General features: G+C 41.4%; 1 protein-coding gene across 2 annotated transcripts in view; it reads left to right on the top strand.

Annotated features, from left to right (window-relative positions):
* Positions 1-15,953, top strand: part of CWC25 (CWC25 spliceosome associated protein homolog) — a 33,163-nt gene extending 17,210 nt beyond the window's left edge. Inside the window, exons 9-11 of one of the 2 annotated variants that reach the window (XM_079905939.1) lie at positions 13,179-13,283; positions 13,824-13,985; positions 14,466-15,953. In XM_079905939.1, coding sequence (XP_079762065.1) covers positions 13,179-13,283; positions 13,824-13,985; positions 14,466-14,580 — 382 coding nt within the window. In that variant the 3' untranslated portion in view covers positions 14,581-15,953. The remainder of the gene's footprint in view (positions 1-13,178; positions 13,284-13,823; positions 13,986-14,465) is intronic. The other variant, XM_079905940.1, reaches the window with a different exon arrangement.
* The last annotated feature ends 187 nt before the right edge of the window (positions 15,954-16,140 follow it).

The following is a 16,140-nucleotide window of genomic DNA, read 5'->3' as shown; positions in this document are numbered from 1 at the left end:
GGAGGGTATATTATGCATAATTTAATCTTTTATTGGTGACACTGGGTCAGTTCTTCTGCTGTAATTCATGCTGTTCTTAGGGATGGATGCTCATGAGTGTTTTTTTTTTTTTTTGATGTATCTTAAGGCTCTTGGTCAGCGCAAGGTCTGCTTTTTCAGATCCCGCTTTGTTTTTCTGTCTCTTTTGCCATCTGCCATCACTTAAATTTGTCTCACTTTGTCAGCCTTTCTTATCGCCCTTAGAATCTTTGTTGAATTTTGTGGTTTAAAATGAGTTAGAATAAACAACAAGGTCCTACTGTATAGGACCAATAGACCAATACTTCAATAAAGTTTTTTTTTTTAAATAAATCTATTTATTATTTTTGGCTACGTTGAGTCTTCGATGCTGTGTGCGGGCTTTCTCTAGTTGCAGCTAGTAGGGGCTACTCTTCATTGCGGTGTGCGGACTTCTCATTGCGGTGGCTTCTCTTGTTGCGGAGCACGGGCTTTAGGCATGTGGGCTTCAGTAGTTGTGGCACTTGGGCTCAGTAGTTGCGGCTCACGGGCTCCAGAGCTCAGGCTCAGTAGTTGTGGCACATGGGCTTAGTTGCTCCGCGGCATGTGGGATCTTCCCGGACCAAGGCTTGAACCTGTGTCCCCTACATTGGCAGGCAGATTCCTAACCACCGTGCCACCAGGGAAGTCCCAGTAAAATTTTTAAAAATAAATAAATAAATAAAGTGAGTTAGAGCCCTCAAGACTTTTGTCTTCCAGGAATGGAAACACAGAAACTTGAAAGCGTGGATTCTATGATATCTCTTTGTTTTGGTTTGGTGTTCCAGGGAGTTGAACACCAAAGATGTAACCAAGATGGTGCTGAATTAAGACAAAAGAAAAGTTATGGCTGTGAAACCTTTCTTAGCACTAGTTCCACGGTTTCTCAGATTGAGAGTCACTGGATATTTCCTCAAGGGCCTGAGAGTTCTGTAAGGATTTAAAATTTTTTGAGTTATCTTTTGTATGTATGTTTTGTTTTAATTAGTGATCTAAAACAACTTTTTGTCAGCTGAAGGATGAAGCTTTTCTTTAGCAGTGAGGCTCTCAATTTAAAGCGATTTTTACAGACTAAGACTTTTTTTTTTCTCTTAAGTTTTTCTTTGGGGGACTGAGGGATTCCACATTATTTTTCCATTGCTTTCAGTGCTTCCTAAATTTCTTACAGTCAACACAGCACTTTTAAAAAAAAATTATTCAAGTATAGTTGATTTGCAATGTTGTATTAATTTCTGCTGTACAGCAAAGTGATTCAGTTACACACACACACACACACACACACACACACACACACACGCACGCACATTCTTCTTCATATTCTTTTCCATTATGGTTTATCACAGGATATTGAATACAGTTCCCTGTGTTATACAGTAGGACCTTGTTTATGCATTCTATATGTGATAGATATCACGATATCACAACACTTTTTAAAAAAATTTATTTAATTAATTTATTTTTGACTGCGTTGAGTCTTCCATGCTGTGCGTGGGCTTTCTCCAGTTGCAGCGAGAGGGGGCCACTCTTCATTGTGGTGTGCAGGCTTCTCATTATGGTGACCTATCTTGTTGCAGAGCATGGGCTCTAGGTGCGCGGGCTTCAGTAGTTGTGGCATGCAGGCTCAGTAGTTGTGGCTCGCAGGCTCCAGAGCACAGGCTCACTAGTTGTGGTACACGAGCTTAGCTGCTCTGTGGCATGCGGAATCTTCCTGGACCAGGACTCAAACCCACATCCCCTGCATTGGCAGGCAGATTCTCAGCCACTGTGCCACCAGGGAAGCCCCACAACACTTATAATTTTAAAAAATGTGTATGCTCAAAACAAACTAACAAAGATCACTACTCTAAGGTCACACCCCAGAAGTGGCTAAAATTCCTTCTGTTGGGCTTGTAAATTGCCCAGAACAAAGGTGGCAATAGGAAATAGAAAATGGAGTTACTATTCTTGCATTAATTACTATTATTAAGGCACAATTTCTTTAATTGTTTTGATCAAATAATAGACACCTTTTTTTTTTTTTTTTTTTTTTACGGTACGCGGACCTCTCCCGTTGTGGAGCACAGGCTCCGGACACACAGGCCCAGCGGCCATAGCTCACAGGCCCAGCCGCTCCGCGGCATGTGGGATCTTCCCGGACCGGGGCACGAACCCATGTTCCCTGCATTGGCAGGCGGACTCTCAACCACTGCGCCACGAGGGAAGCCCCAATAGACACCTTTTTTTAAAGTGTAGTTTATTTATAATATTATATCAGTTTCAGGTGTACAACATAGTGATTCAATATTTTTATAGATTATACTCCATTTAAAGTTATTATAAAATATTTGCTATATTCCCTGTGCAGTATAATATATCCTTGTATCATATTTATTTTATACATAGTAGTTTGTACCTCTTAGTCCCCTACTCTTATCTTGTTCCTCCTCCATCCCCCTCCCCACTGTTTACCACTAGTTTGTTCTCTACATCTGTGTGTCTGTTTTCTATTTTGTTATAGTCATTCATTTGTATCATTTTTTAGATTCCACATATAAGTAATAACATACAGTCTTTCTCTGTCTGAGTTATTTTACTAAGGATAATGTCCTCCAAGTCCATCCATGTTGTTGCAAATGGCAAAATTTTCATTCTTCTTTATGGCTGAGTAATATTCCATTATATACCACATCTTCTTTATCCAGTCTTCTGTTGATGGACACTTAGGTTGCTTCATATCTTGGCTATTATAAATAATGCTGCTATGAACATTGGGGTGCATGTATCTCTTCAAATTAGTGTTTTTATTTTCTCTGAATATATACTCAAGAATGGAATTGCTGGGAATTCCCTGGCAGTCCAGTGGTTAGGACTCTGTGCTTCCACTGCAGGGGGCACAGGTTCGATCCCTGGTCAGGGAACAAAGATCTTGCATGGCGTGGCAGAAAAAAAGAGTGGAATTGCTGGTTCATATGGTAGTTCTATGTTTACTTTTTTGAAGAACCTCCATACTGCTTTCCATAGTGGCTGCACTAATCTACATTCCCACCAGCAGGGTAAGTAGGGTTCCCTTTTCTCCACGTCCTCACTGACCTTTGTTATTTGTGGTCTTTTTGACACCAGCCATTCTTCAGGTGTGAAGTGATATCTCATTGTGGTTTTGGTTTCATTTCCCTGATGATTAGCAATGTTGAGCATCTTTTCATGTACATGTTGACTATAAGAAGACTAGCCAACATGCACAAGAAGATATAGAAGACTATATCTTCTTTGGAAAAATGTCTATTCAGGTCTCCTGCTCATTTTTTAATTGGGTTGTTTGTTCTGATATTGAGTTGTTTGAGCTGCATATGTAATTTGGATATTAACTCTTTGTCAGTCATATCATTTGCAAATATATTTTTCCCATTCAGTAGGTTTTTTAAAAAATCAGTTGTATTTCTTTTTTTTTTAAAGTTAATTAATTTATTTATTTTTGGCTGCATTGGGTCTCCATAGCTGCGCACGGGCTTTCTCTAGTTGCAGCGAGCGGGGGCTACTCTCCATTGCGGTGTGCGGGCTTCTCACTGCAGTGGCTTCTCTTGCTGCAGAGCATGGGCTCTAGGCGTGTGGGCTCAGTACTTGTGGCATGCGGGCTCAGTAGTTGTGGCTTATGGGCTCTAGAGCGGAGGCTCAGTAGTTGTGGCACACGGGCTTAGATGCTGTGCGGCATGTGGGATCTTCCTGGACCAGGGTTCAAACCCATGTCCCCTGCATTGGCAGGTGGATTCTTAACCATTGCGCTACCAGGGAAGTCTCATTTTTTTTGTTTTGTTGATAGTTTCCTTTGCTGTGCAAAAGCTTTCAAGTTTAATCAGGTCCCATTTGTTTATTTTGGCTTTTGTTTCCTTTGTCTGAGGAGACAGATCTAAAAAAATAATTGCTGTGACTTATGTCAAAGAATGTTCTGCCTATGTTTCTTTTTTTATATATTATTTAAAAAAATATCTTTATTGGATTATAATTGCTTTACAATGTTGTGTTAGTTTCTGTTGTACAACAAAGTGAATCAGCTATAAGTGTACACATATTCCCATATCCCCTCCCTCTTGAGGCTTCCTCCCATCCTCCCTATCCCACCCCTCTAGGTCACCACAAAGCATCGAACTGATCTCCCTGTGCTGTGGAGCAGCTTCCCACTAGCCATCCATTTTACATTTGGTAGTGTATGTATGTCAGTGCTACTCTCTCACTTTGTCCCAGTTTCCCCTTCCCGCTCTGTGTCCTCAAGTCTGTTCTCTACATCTGCGTCTTTACTCCTGCCCTGCCACTAGGTTCATCAGTACCGGTTTTTTAGATTCCATATATGTGCGTTAGCATACAGTATTTGTTTTTCCCTTTCTGACTTACTTCACTTTGTATGGTAGACTCTGGGTCCATCCACCTCATTACAAATAACTCAATTTCATTCCTTTTTATGGCTGAGTAATATTCCATTGTATATATGTGCCACACCTTCTTTATCCATTCATCTGTCGATGGATGTTTAGGTTGCTTCCATGTCTTGGCAATTGTAAATAGTGCTGCAATGAACATTGTGGTACATGTATCTTTTTGAATTATGGTTTTCTCAGGGTATTTGCCCAGGAGTGGGATTGCTGGGTCATATGGTAGTTCTATTTTTAGTTTTTTAAAAAACCTCCATACTGTTCTCCACAGTGGCTGTATTAATTTACATTCCCACCAACAGTGCAGGAGGGTTCCCTTTTCTCCACCCCCTCTTCAGCATTTATTGTTTGTAGATTTTTTGTTGATGGCCATTCTGACTGGTGTGAGGTGACCCGTGTCCCCTGCATTGGCCGGCAGACTCTCAACCACTGCGCCACCAGGGAAGCCCTCTCATTGTGGATTTGATTGCATTTCTCTAATGACTAGTGATGCTGAGCATCTTTTCATGTGTTTGTTGGCAATCTGTATATCTTCTTTGGAGAAATGTCTATTTAGGTCTTCTGCCCATTTTTGGATTGGGTTGGGGTTTTTTGTTTGTTTTTGGTTTTTTTGTGTGTGTGTGTGTGGTACGCGGGCCTCTCACTGTTGTGGCCTCTCCCCTTGCGGAGCACAGGCTCCGGACGCGCAGGCTTAGCGGCCATGGCTCACGGGCCCAGCTGCTTCGCGGCATGTGGGATCCTCCTGGACCAGGGCACGAACCCATGTCCCCTGCATCGGCAGGCGGACTCTCAACCACTGTGCCACCGGGGAAGCCCCTGGGTTGTTTTTTTGATATTGAGCTGCATGAGCTGCTTGTAAATTCTGGAGATTAATCCTTTGTCAGTTGCTTCATTTGCAAATATTTTCTCCCGTTCTGAGGGCTGTCTTTCTGTCTTGTTTATGGTTTCCTTTGCTGTGCAAAAGCTGTTAAGTTTTGTTAGGTCCCACTTGTTTATTTTTGATTTTATTTCCCTTAGTGTAGGAGGTGGGTCAGAGAAGATCTTGCTGTGATTTATGTCAAAGAGAGTTCTGCCTATGTTTTCCTCTAAGAGTTTTATAATGTCTGGCCTTACATTTAGGTCTTTAATCCATTTTGAGTTTGTTTTTGTGTATGGTTTTAGGAATTGTTCTAATTTCATTCTTTTACATGTAGCTGTCCAGTTTTCCCAGGTGCACTTATTGAAGAAGCTGTCTTTTCTCCATTGTATATTCTTGCCTCCTTTGTCAAAGATAAGGTGACCATTTGTGTGTGGGTTTATCTCTGGGCTTTGTATCCTGTTCCATTGATCTATATTTCTGTTTTTGTGCCAGTACCATACTGTCTTGATTACTGTAGCTTTGTAGTATAGTCTGAAGTCAGGGAGCCTGATTCCTTCAGTGCCGTTTCTCTTTCTCAAGATTGCTTTGGCTATTAGGGTCTTTTGTGTTTCCATACAAATAGTAAAATTTTTTTTCTAGTTCTGTGAAAAATGCCATTGGTAGTGTGATAGGGATTGCACTGAATCTGTAGATTGCTTTGGGTAGTACAGTTATTTTCACATTGTTGATTCTTCCAATCCAAGAACATGGTATATCTTTCCATCTGTTTGTATCATCTTTGATTTCTTTCATCAGTGTCTTATAGTTTTCTGCATATAGGTCTTTTGCCTCCTTAGGTAGGTTTATTTGTAGGTATTTTATTCTTTTTGTTGCAGTGGTAAATGAGAGTGTTTCCTTGATTTCTCTTTCTGATTTTTTTGTTGCTAGTGTTTAGGAATGCAAGAGATTGCTGTGCATTAATTTTGTATCCTGCTACTTTACCAGATTCATTGATTAGCTCTAGTAGTTTTCTGGTGGCATCTTTAGGATTTTCTGTCTATAGTATCATGTCATCTGCAAACAGTGACATTTTTACTTCTTTTTCAATTTGGATTCCTTTTATTTCTTTTTCTTCTCTGACTGTTGTGGCTAAAACTTCCAAAACTATTTTGAATTATAGTGGTGTGAGTGGGCACCCTTGTCTTGCTCCTGATCTTAGAGGAAATGCTTTCAGTTTTTCACCATTGAGAATGATGTTGGCTGTGGGTTTGTCACATATGGCTTTTATTATGTTGAGGTAGGTTCCCTCTATGCCCACTTTCTGGAGAGTTTTTATCATAAATGGGTGTTGAATTTTGTCAAAAGCTTTCTCTGCGTCTACTGAGATGATCCTATGGTTTTTATCCTTCAGTTTGTTAATATGGTATGTCACATTGATTGATTTGCGTATATTGAAGAATCCTTGCATTCCTGAGATAAACCCCACTTGATCATGGGGTGCGATCCTTTTAATATGCTATTGGATTCTGTTTGCTAATATTTTGTTGAGGATTTTTGCATCTATGTTCATCAGTGATATTGGCCTGTAATTTTCTTTTTTTGTGACATCTTTGGGTTTGGTATCAGGGTGATGGTGGCCTCATAGACTGTGTTTTGGAGTATTCCTCCCTCTGCTACATTCTGGAAGAGTTTGAGAAGGATAGGTGTTAGCTTTTCTGTAAATGTTTGATAGAATTCGCCTGTGAAGCCATCGGGTCCTGGGCTTTTGTTTGTTGGAAGGTTTTGTGGTTTTTTTAAATAAATTTATTTATGTATTTGTTTTTTATTTGTGGCTGTGTTGGGTCTTCGTTGCTGTGCGTGGGCTTTCTCTAGCTGCAGCGAGTGGGGGCTACTCTTCGTTGCGGTGCATGGGCTTCTTATTGTGGCTTCTCTTGTTGCGGAGCACAAGCTCTAGGCATGTGGCCTTCAGTAGTTGTGGCTCGCGGGCTCTAGAGTGCAGGCTCAGTAGTTGTGGCGCACAGGCTTAGTTGCTCCACAGCATGTGGGATCTTCCAAGACCAGGGATCGAACCCATGTCCCCTGCATTGGCGGGCAGATTCTTATCCACTGCGCCACCAGGGAAGCCCCTGTTGGAAGGTTTTTAATCACAGTCTCAATTTCAGTGCTTGTGATTGGTCTGTTCATGTTTTCTGTTTCTTCCTGGTTCAGTCTTGGAAGGTTGTACTTTTCTAAGAATTTGTCCATTTCTTCCAGGATGTCCATTTTATTGGCATATAATTGCTTGTAGTAGTCTCTCATGATCCTTTGTATTTCTGCCGTGTCATTTGTTATTTTTCATTTCTAATTCTGTTGATTTGAGTCTTCTCCCTATTTTTCCTGATGAGTCTGGCTAATGGTTTATCAATTTTGTTTATCTTCTCAAAGAACCAGCTTTTAGTTTTATTGATCTTTGCTATTGTTTCCCTCATTTCATTTTCATTTATTTCTTATCTGATCTTTATGATTTTTTTCCTTCTGCTAACTTTGGAGGTTTTTTGTTCTTCTTTCTCTAATTGCTTTAGGTGTAAGCTTAGGTTGTTTATTTGAGATGTTTCTTGTTTCTTGAGGTAGGATTGTATTGCGATAAACTTCCCTCTTAGAACTGCTTTTGCTGCAGCCCATAGGTTTTGGGTTGTTTTGTTTTCATTGTCATTTGTTTGTAGGTGTTTTTTGATTTCCTCCTTGATTTCTTCAGTGATCTCTTGGTTGCTTAGTAGCATATTGTTTAATCTCCATGTGTTTGTATTTTTTACAGGTTTTTTTCCTGTAATTGATATCTAGTCTCATAGCATTGTGGTCGGAAAAGATGCTTGATACGATTTCAGTTTTCTTAAATTTACCGAGGCTTGATTTGTGACCCAAGATGTGATCTGTCCTGGAGAATGTTATGTGTGCCCTTGAGAAGAAAGTGTATTCTGTTGTTTTTGGATGGAATGTCCTATAAATATCAATTAAGTCCATCTGGTCTATTGTGTCATTTAAAACTTGTGTTTCCTTCTTTATTTTCTGTTTGGATTATCTGTCTTTTGGTGTAAGTGGGGTGTTAAAGTCACCAACTATTATTGTGTTGCTGTTGAGTTCCCCTTTTATGGCTGTTAGCATTTGCCTTATTTATTGATGTGCTCCTATGTTGGGTTCATAGATATTTACAATTGTTATATCTTCTTTTTGGAGTGATCCCTTGATGATTATATAGTGTCCTTCCTTGTCTCTTGTAATAATAGTCTTTATTTTAAAGTCTATTTTGTCTTATATGAGTATTGCTACTCCAGCTTTCTTTTGATTTCCATTTGCATGCAATATCATTCTCCATCCCCTCACTTTCGGTCTGTATGTGTCCCTAGGTCTGAAGTGGGTCTCTTGTAGACAGCATATATATGGGTCTTGTTTTTGTATCCATTCAGCCTGTCTATGTCTTTTGGTTAGAGCATTTAATCCATTTACATTTAAGCCAGTTATCGATATGTATGTTCCTATTACCATTTTCTTAACTGTTTGGGTTTGTTATTGTAGGTCTTTTCCTTCTCTTGTGTTTCCTGCCTAGAGAAGTTCCTTTAGCATTTGTTGTAAAGCTGGTTTGGTGGTGCTGAATTCTCTCAACTCTTGCTTCTCTGTAAAGCTTTTAATTTCTCGATCAAATCTGAATGAGATCCTTGCTGGGTAGAGTAATCTTGGTTGTGGGTTTTGCCCTTTCATCACTTTAAATATATCTTGCCACTCCCTTCTGGCCTGTAGAGTTTCTGCTGAAAGAGCAGCTGTTAACCTTATGGGGATTCCCTTGTATGTTATTTGTTGCTTTTCCCTTGCTGCTTTTAATATTTTTTCTTTGTGTTTTTAGTTTTTGTTAGTTTGATTAATATGTGTCTTGGCGTGTTTCTCCTTGGCTTTAATCTTTGTGGGACTCTGTGCTTCCTGGACTTGATTGACTATTTCCTTTCCCATGTTGGGGAAGTTTTTAACCATAATCTCTTAAAATATTTTCTCAGACCCTTTCTTTTTTTCTTCTTTTTCTGGGATGCCTATAATTCGAATGTTGGTGCACTTAATGTTGTCCCAGAGGTCTCTGAGACTGGCCTCCATTCTTTTCATTATTTCTTTATTCTGCTGTGCAGCAGTTATTTCCACCATTCTATCTTCCAGCTCACATATCCGTTCTCCTGCCTCAGTTATTTTGCTATGGATTCCTTCTGCAGTATTTTTAATTTCAGTTATTGTGTTGTTCATGACTGTTTGTTTGCTCTTTAGTTCTTCTAGGTCCTTGTTAAAGGTTTCTTACATTTTCTCTATTCTATTTCCAAGATTTTGGATCATCTTTACTATCATTACTCTGAATTCTTTTTCAGGTAGCTTGCCTATTTCCCCCTCATTTATTTGGTCTTGTGGGTTTTTATCTTGCTTCTTTGTCTGTACGATATTTCTCTGTCTTCTCATTTTGTCCAATTTACAGTATTTGATGTTTCCTTTCCTTAGGGTGCAGGGTTGTAGTTCCTCTTGCTCCTGTTCTCTGCCCCCGGTTGTGGGGTTGGTCCAGTGTCTTGTGTAGGCCTCCTAATGGGAGGGCCTGGTGCCTGCGTTCTGGTGGGTGGAGCTGAGTCTTTTCCCTCTGCTGCGTAGGGCCGTGTCAGGTGGTGTGTTTTGGGGTGTCTGTGAGCTTAGTATGACTTTAGGTAGTCTCTGTGCTAATGGGTGGGTTTTTGTTCCTGTCTTGTTTGTTGTTTGGTGTGATGCATCCAGCACTGGGAGCAGCTGGTAGTTGGGTGGAGCCAGGTCTTGGATTCATATAGAGGCCTCCGTGAGAGCTCTCGGCGATTAATCTCCCCTGGGGCCAGGAATTCTCTACTGGTCCAGCATCCTGGACTTGGTGCTCCCACTCCAGAATCCCAGGCCCGACTTGTGGTTGAAGGACCAAGACCCCGCAAGTTGCTCATCCCAGCAATAAAGGGGATTAAAAAATAGACTAACAAAACCCCAGACAAATGGTAAACAGTAAAATCAAACAAACAGAAACAAGGAAACACACACACACACAAAAGAAACAAGAACAGAACTAAATAAATCAAATAGCAAGGTAACAACCAGACAAACAAAAGAACCCAAGAACGAAATCAAACAAGAAGAAAGCTGACAGAAGCCCCGAAACAAAACCAAAGCAGAGCACCAACCGAAGAATGAAGCAAAGAAACGAAACAAACCGACAAAAAGTGATGTAAAAAAAAGAAGAGAGAGAAAGGGGAAAGAAGGCAGAACAACAGAAAAGCAGCGTAGAAACAGAAATACAAAACAATAAAATAGAAAATATATTAAAGAAAAAGACAAAACCCTGGAGAAATGGTAAAAACAAAATCAAACAAAAGCAGAAACACTCATGTAAAAGAAACAAAAACAGAGCCCAATAAAACAAAAAGCAGAAGAACCAGACAAAGAGAAGAACTCAAAAATGAAATCAAACAATTAGGATTAAAACTAACAAAAACACATGATCTAAAAACAAAACCAAAGCAGTGTGCCAGCTGAGGAGTAGAGCAAGGAAACAGAACAAACCGATAAAAGTGATTAAAAAATAATAATAATGAAAGAAAATAAAAAGGGAAAAAACACAGGACGACAGAAAAACAAAGTAGAAATGAAAAGATTCAAAAAAGAAAAAGAAAATGAGGAAGGAAAAAATAAGGGGAAAGAACACAGAACAGCAGAAGAGCAAAGTAAAAATAAAATTGGATAAAAAATAAAAATAAACAATAAAAATATGTAATAAAACATGGAGATCCCAAAAGACTGAAAAAAAACTAAAGCAACAACAAACAAAAAAAGAAAAGAAAAAGAAACCAAAAAAAAAGCTAGAACCAACAACAGAATGAATCAAAACATAATAAAATTAATAGTAGTAATTATGTTTCCCTGGGGTCTCTGCTGTAAGTGTCCTTGCACATGCCATGAGCCACAGCCCACCTCTGCCTCCCCAAGAGGCTCCTCTGCCTCTGGGCTGGTCTCTGGACCTGCTGTGGGCCCTGTGAGCACCACTCAGACTCTGATCTGGCCCAGTGCCTGTGTGTGCTTGCCCCCAAAGTCCACAGCTGCCAGAGCTAGACCGTTTTCATTTGTGGGAAACACTCATTGTCTACTCAGATATTCCATAGATGCAGGGTCTACCTAGCTGATCCTGGGGATTTAATCTGCAGCTTGTATGCTGATGGAAAGATTTTCAGTCTTCTTCCTTAGTTTCCCTGTCCCTGGGGTTCAGCTTTGGTTTTATCCCCACCTCTGTGTGTGGTCCACCCACAGGAGTCTGGTCCTGAGGCTGCCTTGGAGCTCTTGGGTCTGCCCCTGTGAGGATGGGGTACAGAGGTGGTCTGACTGCTTGGATCGCAGGAGCCCGGACAGTGCCAAATGCACAGGGAAGCCGGCGGCCACGAGCGCACGAGATATGGCCCTAGTGAGGGCCTTTTCTGGCGCCCAGCATAAGGCACGTGAAGGCCAGCCCCGGCCGGGGTTTTTCTGGCATCCGGCAGTAGGCGTGTGAGGGCCAGCCCTGAGCGGGCTTCTTTTATTGTCATTGGCAGGCGCCGGCCGTGTGGGGAGAGAGAGGTTACAGTAGTGGCTCCTCCCCATGCATGTGACTCAGCAGTAGCGCCTGCTTTCATGGCAGTCCAGTCTTCCTGCATAGGCATTTCCTGCTGCAGATTTCCTCCCTCTCATCCCCTCAGTTCATCTTCCCACATCCAGCAGCGGTTCTCACTCTGGGCCCGTTCTCCAATCCCCATGCACCAGCTCCCAGCCCCCTTGCCCACCTGTGAACACATGTCCCAGTCTGGGGCACGCAGGCCCGCGGTATGGGCCATCTGTGTATTTCTCACTCTGTCCCGTCTGCCACAGATTGGCCACTCCACCCTCTTCCAACAGCCTCAAATGCTTCCCTTCTGTCCCAATCGATTTTCCCGTCGGAGAGGGGGTTTCCCCGAATTCAGGACTATCTCCTCTGCTTCAGTTCCCCCGCCCCAGAGTGCAGGTCCCCATCCGCTTCCTTTCCTCCTCCTTCTCCCTTCTTTTTTTTCCATCCTACCCAGTTATGCAGGGATCTTTATAGTCCTTTCTGGCGTCCAAGGTCTTCTGCTAGTTTTCAGCCAGTGTTCTGTGAGAATTGTTGTATTTATAGATGTATTCCTCTTGTATCCGTGGAGAGAGATGAACTCCACGTCCATAAAACTAGGAGTTTTATGGTTTGCTGTCTTACATTTAGGTCTTTAATCCATTTTGAGTTTATTTTTGTTATGTGATGTGAGAAAATGTTCTAATTTCATTCTTTTACATGTACCTGTCTGGTGTCATTCTCCTGTGTGGTTCAATTTCTCAGAAACTACTGGAGGGTCTACCTTCTAGAGGGTCTGCTGTAGATGTTTGGGAGAGTAGTCACAGGCTTCCCCGAGTCAGGCATGAGGACCCCAGAATGTCTTAATTGCTCCTTATACAGACCTTAAATTAGTCCCTTTGTTTTCAACCCTGTGCACCACCCTCCAAAGTGCTTGGTTCCTGCAGTCCCTGAACCTTTCCTGGGTTTTGCATTGTGAATATCTTGCTTCTGATCAGTATCAGGCACTTAGGATTCAGTTTCCTCTGATCTGCTAAAGTGGTTACTACTCCTTCATCCACTTCCATCTTCTGACAGTTTGTTCACATCTCTTATTTAGTGTTATTTCCTCTTCCATCTTCTTGTGCTTTTATGTATTTTAGTTAGTGGGGTGTTTGAAGGGGAGGCTTTTCGTTTCGCTATAGATAACTAAATGTCAAATTTTAGTATCTTAATTTTCTCAAAATTGGGCTCCCACTCCCTTATGGGACTCCGATAATTATTTTTCCTTTTAAAGGGGGATCAGTACATCACACAAATTTGAGAAGCAGTGGATTTGGATGTCTGACATTGGTAGTGATCGAGCTGGTTCATCACCTCCTCTTCTTGCTCTTCATTTGCAGTGAGTGCCAGGAAATACCTACCTATTACTGTCCGAGGCTAAATTGAATTCTTCAGGCATCTTGCTTCTAGCTTAGTCCTAAAGTGGTATACTCATGCACTACGTCCATGAATTTCTAAGCACCTCTAGTGGGTAGGTGGCAGATGTTAACCGTTACATGGATGAACTTAGTCCCCTGTTTTATAAGTTGTTGAGCAAACAACTGGAATATAATTGCCCTAGCCTGAGGCTCCTGATTAGTTCTCAGTTTATTTTTTGTATTTATTGTTTCAGAGTAATTACTCCCGAGATTATTGAGTGAGAGTATGGAATCCTTCACTAAAAGTCTTTGAAATTTGAGTGCAACCACCTGAACAAGATATTAGGAAGGAAGGAAACTCGTGCTGAGTGTGGCACTGGGCTGGGCATTTCCGAGAGAAGAGAGCCATGGGCTGGAGAACCTGGGGTCCTACTTGGTTTCTCTTCTCCCTGTGGTGTTTCTCTATTTGTTGTTGTTGCTGGGAGAGAAGTAGACCTTAGGGTGATTTTTGTGTTCAACAGAAAGCTCTCATCAGAGGAGCTAGAGCGAAAACGGCAAGAGATGATGGAAAACGCCAAGTGGCGGGAGGAAGAGAGGCTGAACATCCTCAAGAGGCACGCTAAGGACGATGAACGGGAGCAGAGGCTGGAAAAGCTAGACTCCCGGGATGGGAAGTTTATCCAGTGAGTGCATCATTTTCCTGCCTATCAGCTTTTGTGGCGATGGTCCCAAGGAGGCAGTTGGGCAACTGGTTCATTCATTGTGTTCCCAGTGTTTCTGTGTCGCTGCGGAGCTCAGCCCCCAGACACCATTGTTACTACTCCCAGCTTCTGGCCAGACAGTGGGACGTTTTTCATCTGAGGGGAGAAGTGAGTTGGTATTTTCAGTGAATCTCCTTGGCCTTCTCCTAAGAATTCATGGCTCAGGAAACCTTTTTCAAATGAAGCTTGGACTTACTTTCCAAAACAGATACATTTCCCTTATAAATTTATAAAAAATTGAGTTCCAGATGGAGTCACTCGAAAGTTATCTACATGGGCTTAAGAGAGCTTGTGCTTCTACAGCGGCTTTATGGCTAGCAACCTGTTTCTTCTTACTCTGCCAGATAGTTGACCAGTTGATAAGTGCATGTTACTTAACTTTCACCTGTCTTCTCTTCCCAGCCGCATGAAGCTAGAGAGTGCATCTACCTCCTCTCTGGAAGATCGGGTGAAGCGGAATATCTACTCTCTACAGAGAACCTCAGTAGCTCTGGAGAAGAACTTTATGAAAAGATGAAAGCCATCCCCTCTCTTGCTGGTTTTCCTGAAATTTCCAGGGAGGCTGCTGATCCCTTAAAAATTCTCTTTATAAGAGTTCAAATGGCTTCTTCCACAGATGTCAAACCACCACTGTTCAAAGTGACTCTCCTCTATGGATTCCAAAAACAGCCCACTTCTTTTGAGAACCAGTGTGACTTGCTCTATGGGACCCTCAGTAACTTGCTGGGTGCAGAGCAGGTCTTAACTGTTGTTAAATGGGTGAGCACTGGAACATCAAGGTGTGAGCACTCATCTTGCTCTGGAAGGAGGCTCCCTTATGCCTCTTCCCTCCACCTGTGTGAACAAACCTATTCTCCCACCTCAGAATAGACTGGACCTTTCAGAAACCTTTCTCCCCAGAGTCACCCAGATAGTTTGTGCTTACCAGGGTAAACGAACATTTACTTGATTTAGTAGATAATGTGACAGATGATGTCAGATTAGGGCAGAGCCAAGGGAGTGACAAAGAATCTGGAAGGGAAAACAATGCAAAAAAACCCCTAAATGAACTGTTGAACTATTTGGACTATCTTTCAAACTGTAAAGTATATTGTGTATATGTAGAAATGTGTAATTTTTACATGCTTTAAAAAAAAGTAGTTAGCTTTGTTAGAATATCTTGTTTGGTAAGTGACTTTACTATGTAATAGAACCACATTGTATCTTGTTATCCAGTAACACAGTAAGGCAGGTCAGCTTTTCTTTCCTCTTGGAATCTGGCTGGTTGTGGAGGGGCCTGGGTTTGTTGATAGGATCTAGGGTATCTCTCCATTTACACTGCTTACAGCCTCTGATGTGGGCAGTGCCGTGTTGAAGTCAAATGATTTTAGTAGTCAGGACCAAACTACCAGTATGCTCCCTGGCTCTTAAAAGAAAATATAATGGAAGCTGTTTATTTCATGGCTTCCCTTTTATCATGTAGTAATCTTATTACAATTCTAGATTTTCAGGAGTTGTTTGCTATTATTTTTTAGTCAGGTATTAAACAAAACAAAACAAAACAAAAAACCCAGACTCATGGGATCCATCTCCTTGTCTTTACCCCTTTCCCTTCTCTTTTATCAGAAGCCCTCCTTTGACCCAGGAAGTCCTAGGCACTCTTGACCCACACATTAGCTGGGCCAGTTCCTTGTTCTGCTCATTCCTAACTCTGCTTAAACTGAATTTGGATTTATATTTTTGAGCACTTATGATGACAGACACTGTTATGCTTAAAACCCAGTCTTTCCCCAGAGAGAAAGTAACATACACTTGTTATGCATTTAATCACCTTATCCTGCTTCCCTATACTGGGGTTAATTATGTCTTTTATTTTATTAATCGGTAATAAAGGCTACATTTATTTTTGTAACTGTGCAAAAAGCCACCTGTGCTGAGTAACGAATTCCCATACAGAACAATATTGATCCGCAATTTGTGTCTAGTATAAAATGGAGAGCCTTAGTCTGAGAGGAATTATGTAACAAACCGTGGACAGTTTACTCAAAGATTTCATCGAGTGAGCCAGAGAGTAAGATGATTATAATTCTCTACCGAA

The sequence above is a fragment of the Stenella coeruleoalba genome, assembly GCF_951394435.1.
Source record: "Stenella coeruleoalba genome assembly, chromosome: 19".
Lineage (NCBI taxonomy): Eukaryota > Metazoa > Chordata > Mammalia > Artiodactyla > Delphinidae > Stenella > Stenella coeruleoalba.
Note: the sequence above shows the minus strand (reverse complement) of the source record. Positions and strands in the feature narration are given on the sequence as shown.